This window comes from Apodemus sylvaticus, chromosome 2 (genome assembly GCF_947179515.1).
Source record: "Apodemus sylvaticus chromosome 2, mApoSyl1.1, whole genome shotgun sequence".
In the NCBI taxonomy this organism is placed as follows: Eukaryota; Metazoa; Chordata; class Mammalia; order Rodentia; family Muridae; genus Apodemus; species Apodemus sylvaticus.
Window position 1 is genome coordinate 148,965,348 of NC_067473.1, and position 19,382 is coordinate 148,984,729.

Consider the following 19,382-nt stretch of genomic DNA (forward strand, 5'->3'; position numbering starts at 1 on the left):
AACACCCACCCCACCCCCAGCCGACAGAATAGGAGTCCAGACGGGAGGGGGCAAAGAAAATCCACTGGTACTGTCTCTGGAAGACCCGCTCGGTCCCTTTGCTCAGCAACACAGCCCTGCATTAGAAAACATCTTCCGGGGGATGACTGTAGTGACTTTGGCTGGGAGTCCAAGTTACTCTAACTGTAGATTGGTCCACGTTGCCCTACGCCTAGCTGTCCCCTGCGGCACTGACACCCTGGGCTTGAGGTGGCTCAGCTTGAGGTCCTGGCACCAATGAAAGGGTTCTCTGGCGACTTTTGGATGCGGCGCAACAGACCCTCGCGCCCGGAACAGACTGTTTCGTCTTTCTGGTTCACGGCTTTCGCCTTCGCCAGCCCCTTAGTTTCTCTATCTGCAGGATGGGAGCATTCTGCTCTACAGCCCAGCCTCTTTGCAAGTCAGGTCCAAAGAGCCCGCCCAAGTTGGGGACTAGGAAGATCAAAGGTCTCAGCACCCAGCGGAGCCGGGGACACTGAGGGCGCCAAGAAGGGGGTGGGTAGGTAGGGGACTGGAAGGGCGGCCGCTCCGCTGGGGATGCGCGTCAGAGACCCCAGCCACACTCCAGGCCCGCCCCCTTGACGAGCCCCGCCCCGCCCCGCCTGGTTTTCGCCTCTAAAGCACCCAGCGCGCGCCTCCCGCTGCCGCACTTTCACTCTCGGTCCACCTCGGTGTTCTCTCGCTGTCCAGCTCTGCAGCCTCCGGCGCGCCCTCCCGCCCACGCCATGGACGCCAAGGTCGTCGCCGTGCTGGCCCTGGTGCTGGCCGCACTCTGCGTCAGTGACGGTGAGTGCAATCCGCGCCCGGGCCCGGGAAAGGCTCGCAGCTCTGCGCCTCTGCGCCGGGGCTCCTTCGGGTCCGCGGTTCCTCTGGCCGCCCCGGAGTAGCGGAGAAAGAACTCGCTCCGCGCCGTTCACTGCAAGCGAACTCGAGGCAGCACACTTTGCAGAGCGCACTTTCTCCAGGTCCCCTTTCCCGGGTCCCCCGGGTTGCACCGAGGTTTTGTGCTCTACAAAGCGCGGCCGCAGGACCTAGAGAGGGCTGCAGGGGAGGACCCGCAGGATTGTTGGGCAAGAGTGGGGTCGGCGCGAAATGGAAGCGTGGGCGATGGTGTCCCGGGCTTGGGCCCCGGAGCGCGCCAACTGCACTCAGCTAGTGTCCTCCCGCGCCCAGATGTTTCCAGAGGCGAAGGGCAGCGGGGTCCCGGAGTTTACGGTGCAGGAGATTCGTTCCGGTGGTGCGTGTGTCGCAAATTCTTAAAGGCCAATCAAATAGCTTGAAGTGCTTTGGCTTAGCTATAGGTTCTGTTGTGCAGCTGATTTTCGTTCCTTCCGAGCGTAGCGGGTTCTCGAGGGGCTCGGGGCTACGAGCGGCGCACCGCAGCTCTTGAACTCGCGCCGCCAGCCAGGGCCGCTTCTGCACAGTTCGTTGGTCCGTAGCGACGCGGACCTGAGCACGCGTCTCTTCGCTGCCCCTTTTTCTTCTTACCGGGGTCACTAGACAAAGGCGCAGCAGTTACCCAAGCTGTATGCACACCTCTCCCCAACCCCCAAACACACCTGCAAATGGGCGCTTTTGTAGCCAGCCCCGGAGTCCTCAGCTCAGGAATGAGAGCTGCAGCGGAGTTCAGGCTCCCAGACCCAGGGTGGTGTCTTCTTTCACTGGGAAAGGGCTTTCATTTTGTTTTCTTTTTTTGACACTGAAGAGAAAACTCTCAGCGCTGTTACAAGACACCGTTGCTGCAAAACAAAACAAACCATTGCCTCTGAACGCAAAATAAAACCCTACCAGTCGGGCCCCTGCCTTCCTCAGCTGTCGTGTTTCCTGGGTAGAACTGAGGGACAGTGGGGGCACATGGTGAGGCTGCTATCTAAACGCTGCCCAAGTGCACCAAAGCGTTGGTTTGGATTCTTTCCCTGTGAACCTCGGGGTACGGGAAGTAGTGGAACCTGTGTTTGGCTAAGCATGTTTAAAGAGGCTGGACTTGCCTAGTCCTAGGAAAATGTTCTGTAAAAGAATAGTCAATTGCTGATCGAAGTAGTAGAAAAGAAATGAGAGGCAATTTCGATTTTTTTTTTCTATTACTGAGAACACCCTGGAGACTGCAACTTCCCACTGGCCCTCTGTACCCGGCCACGGAGCACATTGATTTGGGCATTAATAATTGAATGATCTGGTGACTGTCGCAAGGGTCACAGGCTCTGGCAAACAGTACTGCCTTCTGGGAATTTAGGTATGGGGCAGGAATGTAGGAACTTGGGTCCTCAAGGCTGGAGTGCAATTATCCAGAGTAAGTAGGGTGTCTCACCCTCAGACATATTCTAACCCTAGAAAGAGTCGGATTGTTGACAACCAAAGGTCTAGATCAGACCTGTTCTCTAGGCAGGACCCCACTGCGTTGCCCAAATGAACTTTGTTTTCACCTCCTAGCGCCTGTGGGATCCTATGCCGCCCTCAAGCTGCAGCATGGCTAACCGTGCTGTGGTTCCTGTCTTTTCCCATCAGCTGAGCCAACTCAGCAGCTAGACCTTAGACACCGAGGCTTCTTGGTTAAACCCGGGGCAGCAGGCTTCCCTGGCCGGTTAGAGTAAATAGATCCTGGCTCCCTAAGCCAGCTCTCTAGCTTCCCAAGTCCAGGCAGGCAGCAGAGCTGGTTTGGACTTTGGTCTATACCTGAAGTCTGTTTTTTCTCTGCTAAAGTGTCCCAGGCCACGCATCCCTCAGCTAAATGACACCTGCAGAAGAAGATAATCCCATCATATATTTAATTTGAACCACTTGTCCAGCTGCTTCCCAAAGGTAGAAATCTTCAGAATACCCAGAAGTCCCCTGGAACTCTGAATAAGCAAACTTAAAATCCTGGGACTATTCTCAGCCATACTTTTAAATGTGGGTGAAAATACCCATAAATTTAAACATTTGGGAATGTTAAGTGAGCTAGGATAAAACCTTGTTGGGGGGGGGGGGCAGCTACAAATCCAGTCCTCAGGGTTTGCAATTCTAGACTTAAAGGGTGGGTCTTAAGAGGGGTTCTAAAGGAGCCCCTTGCTAATTTACACTAATGAGTGTCAATTATAGCATTTTGCAAATTGGTGAACTGGCAAACAAAGCTAGTAATAGGATCCAGCAGGCCTAGGCATCCAGGTAGTGGTGACCAGAAAAGCCACAGCTGATCCCAGCTTTTGGGAAAAGCTGGATAGAAGGTAAATCCAGGGCCTCCCCCTCTAGGGGGGATTGTGATTTCCAGGGCTTTAGGGTGAGTGGGAGGAGAGAAAACTGCAGGTGGTAGAGGGAAGCCCCACCCCCAGGCCTGCACCAGAGGGACTAGGGGGAGCCTAGAACCTCCACTTTTCCTGGGTCCTTTTATCCCATAGAAGCTGAGCCCAGTCAAATCTCCCTGTGCTCCCCAGCAGTGGGGATCCTGTTTGCAAGAATCTTTCTGTAACCATTCCTGCCACTGCTCCTGATTCTTCACCACTAGCACCATCAAACCCTCGAACTCTCAAAGCCCTGGTAATGACTGGTCCTGGTTTTCTCTCTATGCCTCCGCCTCCTCTAGGTAAGCCTGTCAGCCTGAGCTACCGATGCCCCTGCCGGTTCTTCGAGAGTCATGTCGCCAGAGCCAACGTCAAGCATCTGAAAATCCTCAACACTCCAAACTGTGCCCTTCAGATTGTGTAAGTCCTAGCTGTCATCCCCCAAAGAGGAACATTGTGTAGAAGGCCTCACACTTGGCATGATTAGGGGCAGCTGTTACCACCGCTCGGACACTGATGTGCCACCGGACATGAGTTTCAAAGGCTACTTTTGTTCCCAGAACCCTGGTGTTTCTCACCCTTGGCCTTCCAAGCTGCTGCTCGCTGCACAGTGGGCCACCTCTTTACCGAAAAAGCCATGGACTTGACGGAGGACAGCCCTCAACTATCGACAGTAATGTCTATCCTGTCTGTTTCAAGGCTCTGATGTCCAAAATTAATCCTTTCTCATATAGAAAAAACAAACAAAAAAACCAAACCAAACAAACAAACAAAAAACCCGGGAGGGCAAGGGGGTCAATTTTAATCTCTTACTCAGAGGTCAACATTCTAAGGTCAGTTTCAGAGTTTTCAAGTTTGCTGGAGGGTGAGGGTAGATGCCAACATTTGATTTAAATTTACCTGGGAAATAAGAAAAACCCAGAATGTATAAATGATGTAAATATCTCACCCAGACGATGGTAGACTTGGCAGAGATGTGTCATGTGCTACTGTCGCCCCCATACCTGAGGATGGTGAGGGCTCAGAGACATGACGCAACACTACAGACAGTACAAGGACACAGCAGCGGCACAGCGCCATGCTAGCCAAAGGCTTTCCCACCCAGCAGCGACCGGTTTAGGCTCTTTGCTGCTCAGCCTTCCTTTCCAGCCTTCAGTGCTGTTTTATGTACAGTGTGCTTTAGACGCCTAGTTGGTGAATATTATTTTTGCAGTTTTGATTAAAATACAATACTTTCCTGAGAAAGGTATTTTTAAAGATGACGAATTTACTTTTGAGTAGGCTGTGCTGGTGTGCTGTCCTGGGAGCGGACCTTGAACGTACAGTGTCAAATACAAGTATTGATTCTAGGTGATCACGAAGTTAATCAATGACGGGGTCCAGACTGACACCCCTGATCCCTATTGAAGTTACATCCCTCTGACCGACTGGTCAGCTAAAGGGCACTGAGTAGGCATTTATTTTGCTTTCCCCAGAGACAACTCAGTGGCTGGGGAGGAGTATCCTCCTGTAGTTTTTGTTTAATTGGTTTTGTTTTTTTGGTTTTATTTTTTGTTTGTGTGTTTTTGCTTTTGTTTTGTTTTGTTTTGTTTTTGAATTATCTGGCTTCCAGGACTTTATGGAAAATAACCAGGAGATAAGTTTATCACTTCATCTCCCCATTTGGAAGTTTTAGGGATGGGAGAAAGAACATTGAGTCAATTTTAACAAATCCACAAAGCTGAGATCTTGAATTCTGTGAATTCTTAAATGCTCTCAGACAACCACTGGACAATTTGTTTAGACATCCCCCACCTGAACAATCTCACCTCGCCTGCCCTGTTCCTCCCCTTCTGGATTTCTGCCAACTTCCTCCTGAGCTACCCTTAAATTTGTCCCATGTGCTATCGAAGTGATCCGTCAAAAACTCTTAGCCTGCTGCTGGCACTCTCCAGAAGTTTCTAAGACATCCCCCCCCTACGATATCAGTCATTTGTGCCTTCTGGGGGGCTCTTCCTCCACACCCTTTGGGCACTTTGGCTCATTTAGAATATTTGTCCTTCATTTGCCTTTAGCTTCACTTACCTGCTAAGCTCTTAAGATCCCGCTTGGCCAGAAGCTCCAATGCCTCCGCTGTAGTCCTTTCTCTGTGTCCCCTGGGAAGCTTCCTTAGTACATCCCTAACTCTGCAATGGTGGTCCCAACACACTATGTCTTCCAAAACTGAGGCTCCCGGGGGAGCAGTTGCTGGGTCCTTCTGTGGGGACCTTTAGCTGGGTGTGTCGGGCGAGCCGGGGTGATCGATTTCTCCAACTCGTCTCTCCCCTTGTGTTTTGACAGTGCCAGACTGAAGAACAACAACAGACAAGTGTGCATTGACCCGAAACTAAAGTGGATCCAAGAATACCTGGAGAAAGCTTTAAACAAGTAAGCACAGCAGCCCAAAGGACTTTGCAGTAGACCCCCGAGGAAGGCTGACATCCGTGGGAGATAAAAGGGCAGTGGTGGGGAGGAGGGCCTGAACCCTGGCCAGGTTGGCCAGTGGGACAGCACTGACCGGGGTCATGCTGAGGTTTGCCAGCACAAAGACACTCCGCCATAGCATATGGTACAATATTGCAGCGTATATTCATCGGTGCCCTCGCTCGTGCACAGTGGAGCTTTTATAACTGGGGTTTTTCTAAGAAATTGTACTACCCTAACCGGTTAGCTTCATCCCCATCATCCTCCTCCTCATCATCCTCATCCTCATTTTTAAAAGCAGTGATTACTTCAAGGTCTGTATTCAGTTTGCTTTGGAGCTTCTCTTTTGCCTGGGGCCTCTGGACACAGTTACAGGTGGTGGCTTTGCCGGGAGCCTGATAGAGAGCAACCTTCCACCAGAGCAGAGTGCTGCAGGACTTGTCCTGCAGGGGGCGCTCCTCGACAGATGCCTTGCTGTGAGTCACTCAGCTCAAGATTGGGCAGAGGCTCCTTTATCCGGTTCAGTGCCTGCGGGGGGTAGGGAAGCTTCCTTTAGAGGTTATCCCTGGAACTGTGCTCAGAGACCCTTTACTAGCCGGCCCTGCTCTCTGCTTGCCTCCAAACGCATGTTTCATCTGACTTCCGCTTCTCACCTCGTAGCCTGATGGACCAATGCTGCATCGGAAGGAAGGAGAGTGACTTGGGGTACTTCCTCCCTCTCTTCCCTTTGCTTTCCTCTCACTTGGGCCCTTTGTGAGATTTTTCTTTGGCCTCCTGTAGAGTGGAGCCAGCCCCTCCTGGATAATGTGAGAACATGCCTAGGTTTACCCACAAAACACAAGTCTGACAATCATCATAAACGGAATTTTAAAATTTGCAAACTTTGAGGAATTGGACTTTTTGCAATTGCCCCCTGAGTCCTATATATTTCAACAGTGGCTCTGTGGGCTCTGAGTTTTCAAATATCAGACATGAAAAAAATATTACAATGAATAAGCCAGAATCTTGCCGTGAAGCCACGTGGGGATTCTGAGTTCCAATCAGAAATGGAGACAAGATAAGACTTGGATACATTCTTATGATCACAGACGGCCCTGGTGGTTTTGGTAACTATTTGCAAGGCATTTTTTTACCTATATTTTTGTGCACTTTTTATGTTTCTTTGGAAGACAAATGTATTTCAGAATCTATTTGTAGCCAATTCCTATATTTGAAGTGGAGCCATAGCAATGTCAGTAGATAATCTCTATGATCTCGAGCTACTGGCAGCTTGTAAAGAAATATATATGACATATAAATGTATTGTAGTTTCCAATGTCAGCCACAGTGTATTTTTCCACTTGTAATGAAATTGTATCAACTGTGACATTATATGCACTAGCAATAAAATGCTAATTGTTTCATGCTGTAAACCTCCTACTGTATGTGGGAATTTATTTACCCGAAATAAAATCTACTAGCTGTTAGATGGAGCGCGCAGACATTTCTGAAGATTGAAAAGATAGATAGGCATACCTGCCGATCAGGTGCTGTGGACTGCCCTGCAGTCCGAGTGAGAGACAGACTCTGGCAGGCTTGTCTCGTGAACAGGCTGAGTCTGTTGTAGAAGTTCTTGGGTTTTTTGTTTGTTTGTTTGTTTGTTTTTTAACCCAAGCTAGTTTTCTGATGAATAATACTTGACTCACTAATCCCCCTCCCCCTCCTTCTCCTCGGTTCTCCTAACATCCTCATGTAATCCCCAGACTCAACCCCAGTAATATCAAGCTTTCCTACTTTCCCATATAAAAATCCCATGACTCCGGGCCATGTTAACATCAGGCTTTGGTGGGAACAGGTGGCCTCACCCCATAAATCATTAAATACCATTCGGCTTGAATCATTTTAATGTGACAGTCACAAACCAGTTGCTCTAATAAAAACTCTGCTAACCATCCTTCCCCTTAGCTCTCTAGAACAATCTCAGTTATCCCTAGGGATGCTCCCAGCATCCAGAAAAGAGAAGTGGGATCAATCATCCTGCCTTCCTCAGCCTCTCTTGGAGGGCTGCCTGAGCCTGGGGCCTCAACCTCCCCTGCTTTGTATAATTTGAAATGCAGATTTGTAGTGAAGGCAGAGTTTACCTCTGCATCAGAAGGGAAGACAGGCCCAGAGCTTCCTTCCCTGCCCTCTGAGATGTGCATTTATGTCTCAGAGTGAGCTTTGGTAGGCATGGTAAAAAACAGGACCAGCCTGGCAAACTGGCAGTCCCTGTAAGTGGTTCCCAAGTCATACAGTTAGCACAGTCTGTTTAACTTTGGGGTGGGGAAAGTGTCTAGTTTACTTTGATAAATTGCTTGTGAACCATATTTGCCAAGTGGCCTCCAGGCCTCAAACTGAAGCCCGAGTTAAATCGACTCGTAAGGCAATGTTAAATATTGTGCGAACTGAGATAGATGTTGCAATGTGATTAATGGTTCTACTAATTTTATCTAAGGGGGCGCAGAGAAGAAAAAGTGGGGAAAAAAGAAAAGATAGGAAAAAAGAAGCGACAGAAGAAGAGAAAGGCTGCCCAGAAAAGGAAAAACTAGTTACCGCTTCCTGCAGATGGACCACAGTGCACTCTGCTCCGGCGCTTTGTAGCTCGCCCCTCCCGCTTCGGGGGCAGACCCCACACTCCGGGCAGGTGCTCAAACCTGATGGTAAATTCCTCCCTCTTCGGGGGCAGACCCCACACCCCGGGGCTGGTGCTTAGGCTTTCCTGCCCCGGCGGCCACACCAGCTGCTGTATTTATGTGCTTCTTAAGGCCCTGTTCTGTCTGCTAAAGCTATGAAGAAAGACGTGCAGAGACTGGGTGGAGGAGGCTAAGCCACAGAGGACCTGCCTAGCCGGGCAGCACTGCCCCGAGCTGAGCCCCCTTGGCCAGGAGTTCACAAGGCTCACACCTACAATCCCATGAAGGCCAGGGTGGTCTGCTTAGCCAGGAAAGGGCATGTGCCTTCCCCTCAGCCACACTGCCCCGTGTGGCCTTCTCAGGACATGAGGTAACTGACTCTCAGGCTGGCCAGCAGCTTTTCCAAATACCCGCAGCCGCTCCGCCCTGCTGCCCCGGTGGTGGGAGCAGTTTTGCCTGTAGCCCAGAAGGGTTTCTGCAGACTGTGTTGGATGAGAAGCAGGAAGGAAGAAATCTCAGAGAACACATGTCAAGCTGCCTCTCAGGGAATCTTTTCTTTGGACAATTCACTTTAGAGTCTTTAAACGGGTCCCTCATGGGGAGGACAGATGTGCTCTGGAACTTTCTGAAGGGCCAGCAGCTTCAGGGACTCTTAGGTCTGCCCTCCCCCATTTTGGTCCCAACATCCCTGGGATGGTGTGCTCTCTGGGCACCACAGCCTCCATCCTCACTCCTGAGAGATGGCTGCCTTCTGTGAGCTGGGTTAAAGCTCTGGAATTTCCTACTACCCCAACCCACCACCCTCACCTGGCAATTTTTGTCTTTTTCTTTTGTTTGTTTGTTTTTGTCTTTTGCCAGGTTGAAGGCTCTGATTTTAGTAGTGTTTTGGAAAAGAACATTTTTTTCCTCACCTTCCTCTTCACCTCATGTAGACACACATACATACAACACACACACACACACACACACACACACACACACACACCTTGTACCCCAGACCTCTGGATATAATTTTCATAATTGGTGCAGAAAGAAGAATTGATCTGAAGATGAGGCAAATGGATTGCAGGGGAAGGAAGGCCTGAAGCCCTGTGTGTCGTGCCCTCTTGGGTCCCTGAGTTCTATGCTCTTTAGAGGTTCTAGCATTAAACGGGTAGAGCCCTTCATGGTCCTTGCTGGGGAAGGGTCTTGCTATGGGCATTCAGGGAAGATCTGTGTCACCAACTCTTACCCTTTATCTAGACAGCTCTCCAGGCCCATATCCTCTCCTCAGATCTGAGGATAGCAGGCTGGATTATTGGTGGGCACCTTTCAAGCCCAGGGTTACTGTCTGTCCTTGCAGCAGCCAGCTACAGTCTGGTCTGAGTGGCTTCAACTGGATCCTTCCTATTATTAATAAAACACTTCTGAAGGCCAGAACTGTGCCCAAGCCATAGTTCTGCTTAGAAAGGGATGCCCGCCCTTCTGGGACACTGGGAAGAACTGTTAACCCCTAGCAACCAAAGGCCAAACTGAGGCTGCCCTGAGTTGGAAAACCACTTTCTGAAATGCCCATGGACCCTGCCCCCCACCGTCCATCTCACTCCTAGGAGAGCTGTCTGTACAGATTGTTTCCTAGGAACCACACAAGCTCCCGGGAACCCTCTGTGCTTATGATCCCATCTAATGGGCAGCCCAACCTACTGAACAGAGTCCTCATGGAAATGCCCGAGAAGCTGATTTCATCTAAGGATGGGTTGAAGTGGGATGTGCTCCTGGGACTTCTCAGGCAGGTGAGAGGGGGAATCCTTACACTGTCTAGCACAAACGCCTTCTGGAAGGATCCGCAGCTCCAGAGGCCACCTCCTGAGTGCCAAGACCTCTTCGGGTGGTGTGAGACCGGCCAAGAGAGTTCACGGAACAGTGATTATTTGATGAAAGCTATGGGAACGGCCTCTTGGAGTTCTGAGGCCTGGGGATGCCCAGGAGTACAGGGCATCTGCTACTGCTGGGGTCAATGCATACTCTCAAGACCGGTGTCCTAAGGTTAAGGCAGTGTGCCTTGTCATGTGTTCCTCGTACCATGCCTCCTGTGCCAGTGTGTGTCTGCCTTACCCTGTGCTTGACATAGTCACCCGTCTTCTCTGCTTCCCGCCACCATCCAGCCCCTCAGCTGTGCCCTTCCCTGCTCTCCCACTCTCTCAGGCCTCGGAAGGAAGATCCGTAGCGGAGAGCTGAACTATGGAGTCGGGCCTGTGGCTCATGCTAGGTCACACAGCGTCCCAGGCACGTGCCTTAATGTGTCTCCTCTGTTCTTGTCAACAGGAGGCTCAAGATGTGAGAGGTGTGAGTCAGACGCCTGAGGAACTTACAGAAGGAGCCTAGGTCTGAAGTCAGTGTTAGGGGAGGACCCATAGCCACTTCCTCTGCTCTTGAGCAGGGCTGAAGCCATTTCCAAGGGACTTGCTTTGCACAATTTTGCTATACTTCTCACATTTTATAATGTAGCAAGATTCATGGTGATTAATTTTTTTCATTTAGTCTGAGTTTCCAACATCATTGGTAACAGGCCAAGGCCAATATGTTATTTCCTTTGTTCTAGTATCTTTCCCGTGGAGGACTTTCTCTGAATAGTGGCTCCCCAGGTTTGTCTCCTTGAGCTGAGGCAGGAGGCTCACCCTTTTTTTGAATAGGAACTGGGTGTCCCCACCCCCAAGGACTGCAGGGCTTTCCCAAGCAGAGGCAGGAGTGCGAGGCCAGGGAAGAGTGCGATCCACCCTCATCCCACGCTGTCCTCCTCATCTCACCATGTTCATCACTGTCTCATCCATCCATCCATCGCCATGTGTCTGCAAGACTGTCTCCATGACCCTGACAAAGGACTCTCAAGATGAAATCCTTTATTCAAATGGGACAGCAAGAAGGAGAAGGAAATGTTTGGTGTTTCCCCCACAAAGCCTGTGCGCATCTATGTCTTGTTTGGAATATTGTCTCTTCAATTCCTGCTGTGTCGTTCTTATCCATGATCAATGTCTCGTCTGTGCACTGTCTCTAACCCGAATGCAAAGGCTGAGTATGAGGTGATGGCCCCAAGGTCCAGGTTGTAGTCATGGAAACAGCCCCAGGCCCGCTGTCTCCCTGCTCACAGGCCCATTTTGGACACACAAAGCCCAAAGAAAGGTGGTTTGTAACAGCGCTTAGCTCTAAGAACTGTAGACCCTCCATGTTTCCATAATTGTTAGCTTAAAACTGTGAGGTTTTAGTTTCCTCCCTGGAACCAAATGCATTCTTCTATTAAGGATTCTTTTCAATTATTTTTAAAAGGCAATGAATAAGAGCATCAGCTTTGGGCCCGGCTGGGCAGGCACTTCTCTGGAAAGGGGTGAACTACCTGCCTTCCCTTAGGACAACAGAAGGGTGGGACTGGTGCTGCTCTTTGAAGCATGGCCCCCCGAAGTGTCCTCTGCACTTTTTAATGCAAGCTCGCTGCCACTTAAAAATAGCACAGGTAAGAGCCAGTCTCTAGTTCCTCAAATGAAACAGAATAAAGAACGGAATGGGGGTCACGGCCAGCTGGCTGGATAGCTAGTCCTTTAAGTTGAGTTCACAGCAGATGAAAAAGCCAACTAGCAAGATTTTGATCAAATTTGAACAACAACAAAAAATCCTAAAAATGTTAAGCCAGTCGGGATAAGGGGCATAGGGATCCTCTGCAGAGCTGGATCCTCAAGCGGATACAGAATTATTTTAAACCCTCCTGACTAGACCATTCGGGGGCCCCTGGAATAGAAACCACACAACTGGATTGCTGTATAGCAGCCACTCTGAATGGAGTCCAAGCTTTGAAGGAAACAAGTACAGCAGCTTTCCAGCTTCACTCCAGTTAGGGATCCTTTCAAAGTCTCCTTCGCAGGGACGAAAGAGATAAGGGTAGAAACTTTAGGGAAGCTCTATTTGTGTATCAATTCCTCTGCTGACTGTCAGTTTCTAGCTGGAGCCAGCCTGCCTAAAGCAAATGTGCATTTAAATAGGACATTTACATCGGAAAAGCCTCTCCCCATCTTAATCCCCCATTCTCTGGCTTTCAAAATAGCAGCAGAGCAGCCCCCTGAATGGTTGTTGACCGGGACACCTAGCTGTCCCTGCTGGTCCTGGGGCTGCCAGCATGCCCTTGGGCGCCAGTAACCTGCCAGGCAGTTAGTCCCTCTGTTACCAGCCTTTGCATCTGGATAGGGAAAGGGGGTTGGAGACATACAGTCTGCTTTGTGTTGAAACCCAGATTTGTACCCTGTGTTTATACACTGTGCTGCTGGCTCCCGAGGACAGTGGGACCTTAGCAAGGAAGTGCAGCCCAGGCATTCATTGCCCAATCGGCTTTCAGAAAGGGTTTGGAGAGCAAAAGGCTGCATTCCTCTGCGGGACTTGGCCTGAGGCCTTAAGGCCTCTCCAGTGGGTTCTGTTTATCCTCTGACGGGCGATTATCTCAGCGGGAGTTGCCAAAGGCTTCTTCACCGAAGTCAGTCATCCCCAGGCCTTGCACCCTTTTTCAGCTGGATGAGAGCTGGGGGGCGCAGTCTTTCCACACAGCGCCCCTGGCCCATTTTAAGGTAATCTCATTCTTCAAAATGTTCCATAGAATCCTCCAAATTTCCCCAGCAGACTTCTGCCCTTGCCAAGCTCCCCAAAACCACTCAGCAAAGTTGCCAACCTCGATGGGCTCGCGGTGTCTAAGCAGCGATGGGGTCAGTGGTGTTGCATGTGGTGAATACTGTATTTTGTTTCAGTTCTGTCTCCCAGATAATGTGAAAATGGTCCAGGAGAAGGCAGCTTCCTATATGCAGTGTGCGCTTTCTTATTCTCGTTTTTAATATATGACAGTTATTTGAGAAGCCATTTCTACTTTGAAGTCATATCAATGAAAATGATGTATCTTCACCTACAGTTTTCCTAATAAAGTTCTGTATTCGAATGTAGCTGCCAAGCACCCTCAGTGAACGTTACCATGTGGAATTGTCCACACTTGGTTTTACCCCCTCAAACCTGACTCTAAGACCCCTTGCAGTCTTAGTAGAAGAGCTTAGCAGGTCCTGGTGTTCACTGCTCTTGGTCTAACCTCTGGTGCCAGAAGAGCTCTACAGGGAAAGGTGTTCCATTTTCTCCACATAACCTGGATTGCTCCTTAGAGGCCAGACAGCCTTGCACTCTACCAGCAATGGCTTAGTGGAAAGTCATAGTTTTCCCAGTCACAAGCATTTGGGAGATGAAGGCCTGGTAGGTTATGGTAGAAGGTGACAGAAGAAGGACTCTGTCCCTGTAAGACAGCTGAAAACTACAATATTCTGCAAGTCCTGGGGGAGGGAGTTAATGGAGTCAAAGGGTGATTTGATGACTGCTGCCGCCCTGCTTCCTCCAGGAATCCTACCTCTCCAACAGACAGAGCCTTGGTCTCTTACAGTTCGGTTATCAGATTCTCTTTATCCCACATCTAGCCATTTTGAAAAAGAGAGGCTAGCACCAAGCTCCCAATGATCAGGTCTCAATGTTTGAGATCTCACTGCATCTCCTCTACACCCACAAACTTCCCATTACTTATAGGATAGCTTTCATGTGAGTTCTAAGTTGCATACCACACAGGAATTAGAAGGGTCAGAGGCTTCAGGAGAGGCAATGTGGGACTATCTGACCACATGGGTGTGAAGAAATAAGGAACAGGCAAGAGCTTGAATCCTGTTCTCTCTTTGCCCACGTCGTGACTTGAGACATACTCATTGCTCTTGGGGTCTCAGTCATATACCTTCCATCCATAACAGAGAGTTAAATTAAGAGAGAACATAGAATCAGCTAGAATGATAGGAAAAGTCCACTCCATGCTTCCAGAGAGTCCCCTCTTTATACTTCCCATGCTTTGAAGTTCATAGAACTAGAAGAAAAGCAATTGACTTGGTTTCTCAAACAGCCCACAGCAAAGCCCAGTGTCAAGGTGAAACCTACACCTCCAGGCCAGTAATGGTCCCAGTGGATCCCTTGGGGTCAGAGCAGAGTTCCTTCGAGAACAGTAAGCTGCTATTCCAGCACCAGGACCTGATCCCCAGTTCTCACTCTAAACAATCTATGTCCCTTTCTCTCTGCACTCAAAACAGACTGAGCATTTGCATACCCCACAGAGTCAGGGAAGCTCAGAGCAGAAAGGTGTCTAATTCAGGCTACAGCAAAGGAAGGGTCCCTGAGATAGGAGAGAAAGTATGTTCTTTTGAGAGTTGGTCTGCTTGGTACCCAGAAGGTATCCTTGCGAATTAGAAGCAGCAATTGCTATATAGGGCTGCACATGGGGAGTCCAGCACAGCTAAGGAAGCTAGGATTCTACTTCCTCACTCTGGCTGTACCCTTATGGGAGAGGTGTAGATTGTACAAAGGCTGTACTGACACCCGTGGTGAGCAGGTCCCAGCAGTCTAGAAAGGTGTGAGAAAACCATAAGGGTGATCAGATACATGGGGTACAGAGATATGTTGTGAACAGCCTCACCTGCTTCTTTTTTTCTGTGCTCATAGCTGAGGACTCACGACATGCAGGACTGTGAACAGTTAGAGGAGAAGCACAAAACGCTAAGGCTTGATCAACAAGACTCAGAGAGAGGAGTGGATAAAAGACAAGGGAACCTATAGTAGAGAGGTCAGGAGGCCTTAGCATTGGTCCATACTCCCAACCCTGGACTCCAGTTAGACCCACTTCCATCCAGGATTAAAATCTTCCAGTAAGGCCAAAATAGCCATTTCTAAGTCAATTAGGCCAAGTGGGTCAGGTATGGAGGCCACAGGCTGGTGCTTGCACAGGAAGGTGTTAGAGATCTCCTGACATCTTTGCCAAGCTTCCCCAGAGATCTTCTTACAGCCCACTTCCTGGTTTTAGATGGAGCTCTAGGGAAAGAGTATTGAGACTATAGAAGCGTCCTAGACTATGCCTATCACGCCAGATTGATTAAAGTCTCAGATGTGTTGCCAGGCTCTCATATAGAACATGCTCAGAGTCCATGTGGAGCCTGGATGTTCTTCCTTCCCTAAAGATACCTACGAGCACCACACTGAGTGGCCCAGAATCACCAGCCGAGAGACAGCTGAACATCACTGGCCTGTCTAGAGCTGTAGCCCTACAGGTGCATGATGGTCTTCGAATCCAATCTCTGCCTAGATAAGGATAAATGGAAGACCATGAATTTCAAGGTGAAGTCCATCCTAGAGTATCTATTGAGATGTAAGCTCCAGCTGTCTTGCATGAGGATTTATTCCCAGCACCTGATCATGATGAATGTTTAGCTCCTACTTGAAGAGAGACTTGGCATCCACGCACCAGCACCAACTGGTGCTCTTACTGGGTCATAAACTGTTGTCAGTTTTCAGCAACGGTGCTCTGATAAGTTTGGGGGTAAAGAGAGTAGCATCTACTTCTTGGCCCACAAGACCAAATAGAAACAAAGCAGAGTGAAGCCAAGCCCTTCGGTCATTGCTGAAAACGGAAGGGAGCCATCTAGGTGGAGAGGCAAGGGATGCTTGGGCATTCAGACTTGTAAAGAACATAGGTACAGTGGACTGCTGTGGACTTGTGGAATTCTGGGTGAGGCAGAGAGCCAAGTGTCACACACAGTCCATGAGGCATAGCTGAAGTGGGGAACATCCTTAATAATCCAATAAGAATACGTCCCCGTCTTCCAAGTAACATTAGATGTCTATCACTTGTAATGGAAGGTTAAGACCTCATTGACAACAGCCACATTTCGCTCTCCAAGTTACTGTGAACACAGGTAAGTGTGGTGGGCCATTCTGAGTATCTGCCTGGAAGATAACACAACTGAAAGCCACAAAGCTTGGTAAAAACGGAAGACATTGCATGCATGCAAATATCAAGAACCCACATAGGTTTGTTTTGCATGATGTTGCAGCATGATACTGTTATCTTGAAAATTCATACTCAAGAACCATGCAATCAAGTAACCAAAAATAGTCCTGTGATGTCTTAAATAAGTGTGTAATGTTGTAGTGGGCTGCATTTGTAGCTATCCTGGGTTACATGCCACAGGTTGGATAACACTGGTCTTTAATAACAAGTTAACATTATATCTCTGCTTAAAACAAAAGACTATGCTTGAAGAGATGCCTCAGTAGTTAAAAGAGCTTTCTGCTCTTGTGGAAAACTCAGGTTTGGTAATCGGCACCCACAAAGAGTATCTTATAAGAGCTTGTAATTCCACTGGTAACCTGTGACAGACACACTCTTCCTGCCTTCACACATACTGGGACACATGTAGGCACTCATGGAGACATACAATAAAAATAAATCTTTTTCAAAGAAAATATAACTGTCTCCCAGTTAAATTGCAGACTAGAAGTTGCCTAGCTGCTGTGAGCAAACAAAGCAAAAGACAGGATAAGGGGGGAAAAATCAGCCTCTATTCCAGAGAGGACTAACCCTGGAACTTCACAGTGGTCATAATCACGAGACTGGAAATTGCAGAGAAAAAGTCAGGAAACACAGAGCAAAGAGGTAAACTAAGGGAAACACAACTTTAGCCTGGAAATTCTAGAGGCTCTGGTAAGAAAAGACCAGCAGTTCCTGCCACTGGAGAAGCCCACAACAAATGGACTTGCAAGTTTTGTTGCAACTTTTGATGAGACAGTGTTTCCTTTTGTGGAACTGTCAGAAATAGAAAGAAATCACAGTTTAAACATTTCTCAATTATTCACTCTCTTCTCTCTCTCTCTCTCTCTCTCTCTCTCTCTCTCTCTCTCCCTCTCCCTCCCCATCCCTTCCTCTCTTCCCTTCCCTCTCTCCCTCCCTTGCCCTCCCTCTCTCCCTTCTCCTCCTAGTGCGTGTGTGTGTGTGTGTGTGTGTGTGTGTGTGAGAGAGAGAGAGAGAGAGAGAGAGAGAGAGAGAGAGAAGTCAAATACCAACTGAAGCCTGTTCTCCACATTTTGATTTGGGGATTGAACTCATATCCTCAGGCTTGGAGGAAAGCAAAAGTAACTGCTGAGCCACCTCTATTTTCTAATCACTCGGTGTGACTCAGAAGACAGTGGCTTGGATCTGTGTTGAAAATGAACCTATTTAAAAGTGAGCTACCCTGGGGTCCTAAGGACTGGAAAGCATCACAGGCCACAGTACTCGAATTTAACTAGCCCAGTGTGAGAAACAGCCCTGGGAAGCAATTGTGGTAAGTGCAGGTAAGTGGCTGCACTAGTCCCTAGCCCTGTGCCTGAGGGCAGCAAGTGAGTCACCTTTTGAAGCCATTCATCTTCCATTACTGCTGTGGAGTCCCAAGAAACTCCGGGGGTCCTGCATATTACTTTGAAATGCTGGCGTAGATCCCAGGGCTGATATTGCCTCCCACATTCCTAATACACTTGGAAGACATCTCCCAACATTAGGCAGCTAAGAGACTAGGAGCTGAGGAGCCCATACACATGAAAGAACCTGTTTAGCCTTCAGATTTCAGAGGTAAGTGTGGCCAGCAGGAAGGGAAGCTGCTGCAGTAAGGGCAGCTCTAGGAGACAACGGGCCTGTGTCCAACACAGGCGGGCTCAACCTCAACCGTTTGTGGAGTTTGTGTTCTCTTCCCGTCTCGTGATTTATAGCAAGACTTTGGGACACAACTAAGGCAATTCTAAAAAGAAAGCTTATAATGTGAGTGTTTACATTCTGAAATCAGCGGTATCACAAATAAATAACTTAATGATATACATCAATGTCTTAAAATAAACAAACAAGAACAAATTAAACCTAAAAGCAGTAGATGGAAAGAAATGATGATCAGAGCAGAGATTAAAGAAACAGAAGCTAAAAGAACAGTCCAAGAATGAATGAAAGAAAAGGTTGAGTGTTTTAGAGGGGTGGGTGCAGATGATACAAACAGGAAAAGAAGTTAAATTATCCCTGTTTCCAGACGATAGGATCCTATCCTTAGAGACCTTTAGTGACTGTACCAGCAAACATATAGATCTAATTTAAAGAGAAAACCTTTAACAGAGTAGCAGGATAGAAAGCCAGCATACAAAACTTCAGTAGCAGGCTCCGGAGATGGCTAAGTGCTAAAATATTTACCAGGAAAGAGTGGGGATCCGAGTTCAATCCCCTACAATGGGAAAAAATGCAGGGCATAATGGGACTTGTGTGTAATCCCAGCACTGAGAAGAAAGTCAGAAAGAGACAGGAGCATCCCTGGGGGGAGAGGAGGAGAGGAAGGAAGGGAGGGGAGGGAAGGGGAGGGGAGCACAAGAGAGATGAAGACAGGGGAGAGGGTTATGATTGAACTTACCCGGCCACCGCCCAGTGTGAGAAACAACCCTGGAAAACATGGTGAGTGGGTAAATGTAACTCCGGGTGTTAAAGTAATCATGCCCGTGAGAAACAATGTCTAAAAAGACATGGATGGTGTTCTAAGGATGACAGCCAGGGTTGTTCTCTGCTCTCCACACTCAGGCATGCACGTATGTGTGTGCTTGAACATCCACACATGTATTTAAAATAAATCAGCAACCTTTCCATATATCTAAAGTGAATTTGCTGAGAAAGAAATCAGGAAAAATTCCCCTTCACACTGGCTTAAAAATCAAATTGTTAATCCCAAAGGTGCAAAGAAAAAAATCTCAGACCCAAATTATCATGGCTAGATTAATTAGAGCAATTGATTTTTATTTATGCACACAGGGTTGCTTCCCCCTAAGGCAGGGCTTAAGAAGTCAGCATTGGATTGAGGAAGAGAGGTTTTTATAGCTCAAGGGTAGGGAGTTTACAAAAGGGGAGGGGGTGGCAGGCAAATGGGTGAGATTACAGAAGCAGAACATAATGAGGTAGTCATAACAGCTGGCGGTCATAATAAACCTTTTGAAATAAAGGTAGGGTTGCAAAATGGTCACAACAACCTCCATAAACAAAGGCACAGTTGTGAGGTAGTCTTAACAACTTTCTCAAACAAACAAACAAACAAACAAACAAGGGACTGCTGTTTTCTCGAACAGGAAGTAC

General features: G+C 48.5%; 1 protein-coding gene across 2 annotated transcripts; it reads left to right on the forward strand.

Annotated features, from left to right (window-relative positions):
- The first annotated feature begins 659 nt into the window (after positions 1-659).
- Positions 660-13,341, forward strand: Cxcl12 (C-X-C motif chemokine ligand 12). 2 transcript variants are annotated; one of them, XM_052174664.1, is made up of 4 exons: positions 660-825; positions 3,599-3,716; positions 5,616-5,702; positions 8,212-10,686. In XM_052174664.1, the coding sequence occupies exons 1-4, from the start codon at positions 765-767 to the stop codon at positions 8,303-8,305; spliced, it is 360 nt and encodes a 119-aa protein (XP_052030624.1). In that variant the 5' UTR covers positions 660-764; the 3' UTR covers positions 8,306-10,686. The 2 variants fall into 2 exon arrangements, with proteins under 2 accessions (XP_052030624.1, XP_052030625.1); XM_052174665.1 differs by lacking the exon at positions 8,212-10,686 and adding an exon at positions 10,694-13,341 and having other exon boundaries at positions 663-825.
- Positions 13,342-19,382: the final 6,041 nt, after the last annotated feature.

Excerpts from the sequence above, each read along its gene's own strand:
- Cxcl12 (XM_052174664.1), top strand. The coding sequence starts at position 765 with ATGGACGCCAAGGTCGTCGCCGTGCTGGCCCTGGTGCTGGCCGCACTC. Across the intron at positions 3,717-5,615 it reads AACTGTGCCCTTCAGATTGT|TGCCAGACTGAAGAACAACA; the intron begins GTAAGTCCTAGC and ends GTGTTTTGACAG. Across the intron at positions 5,703-8,211 it reads CTGGAGAAAGCTTTAAACAA|GGGGCGCAGAGAAGAAAAAG; the intron begins GTAAGCACAGCA and ends ATTTTATCTAAG.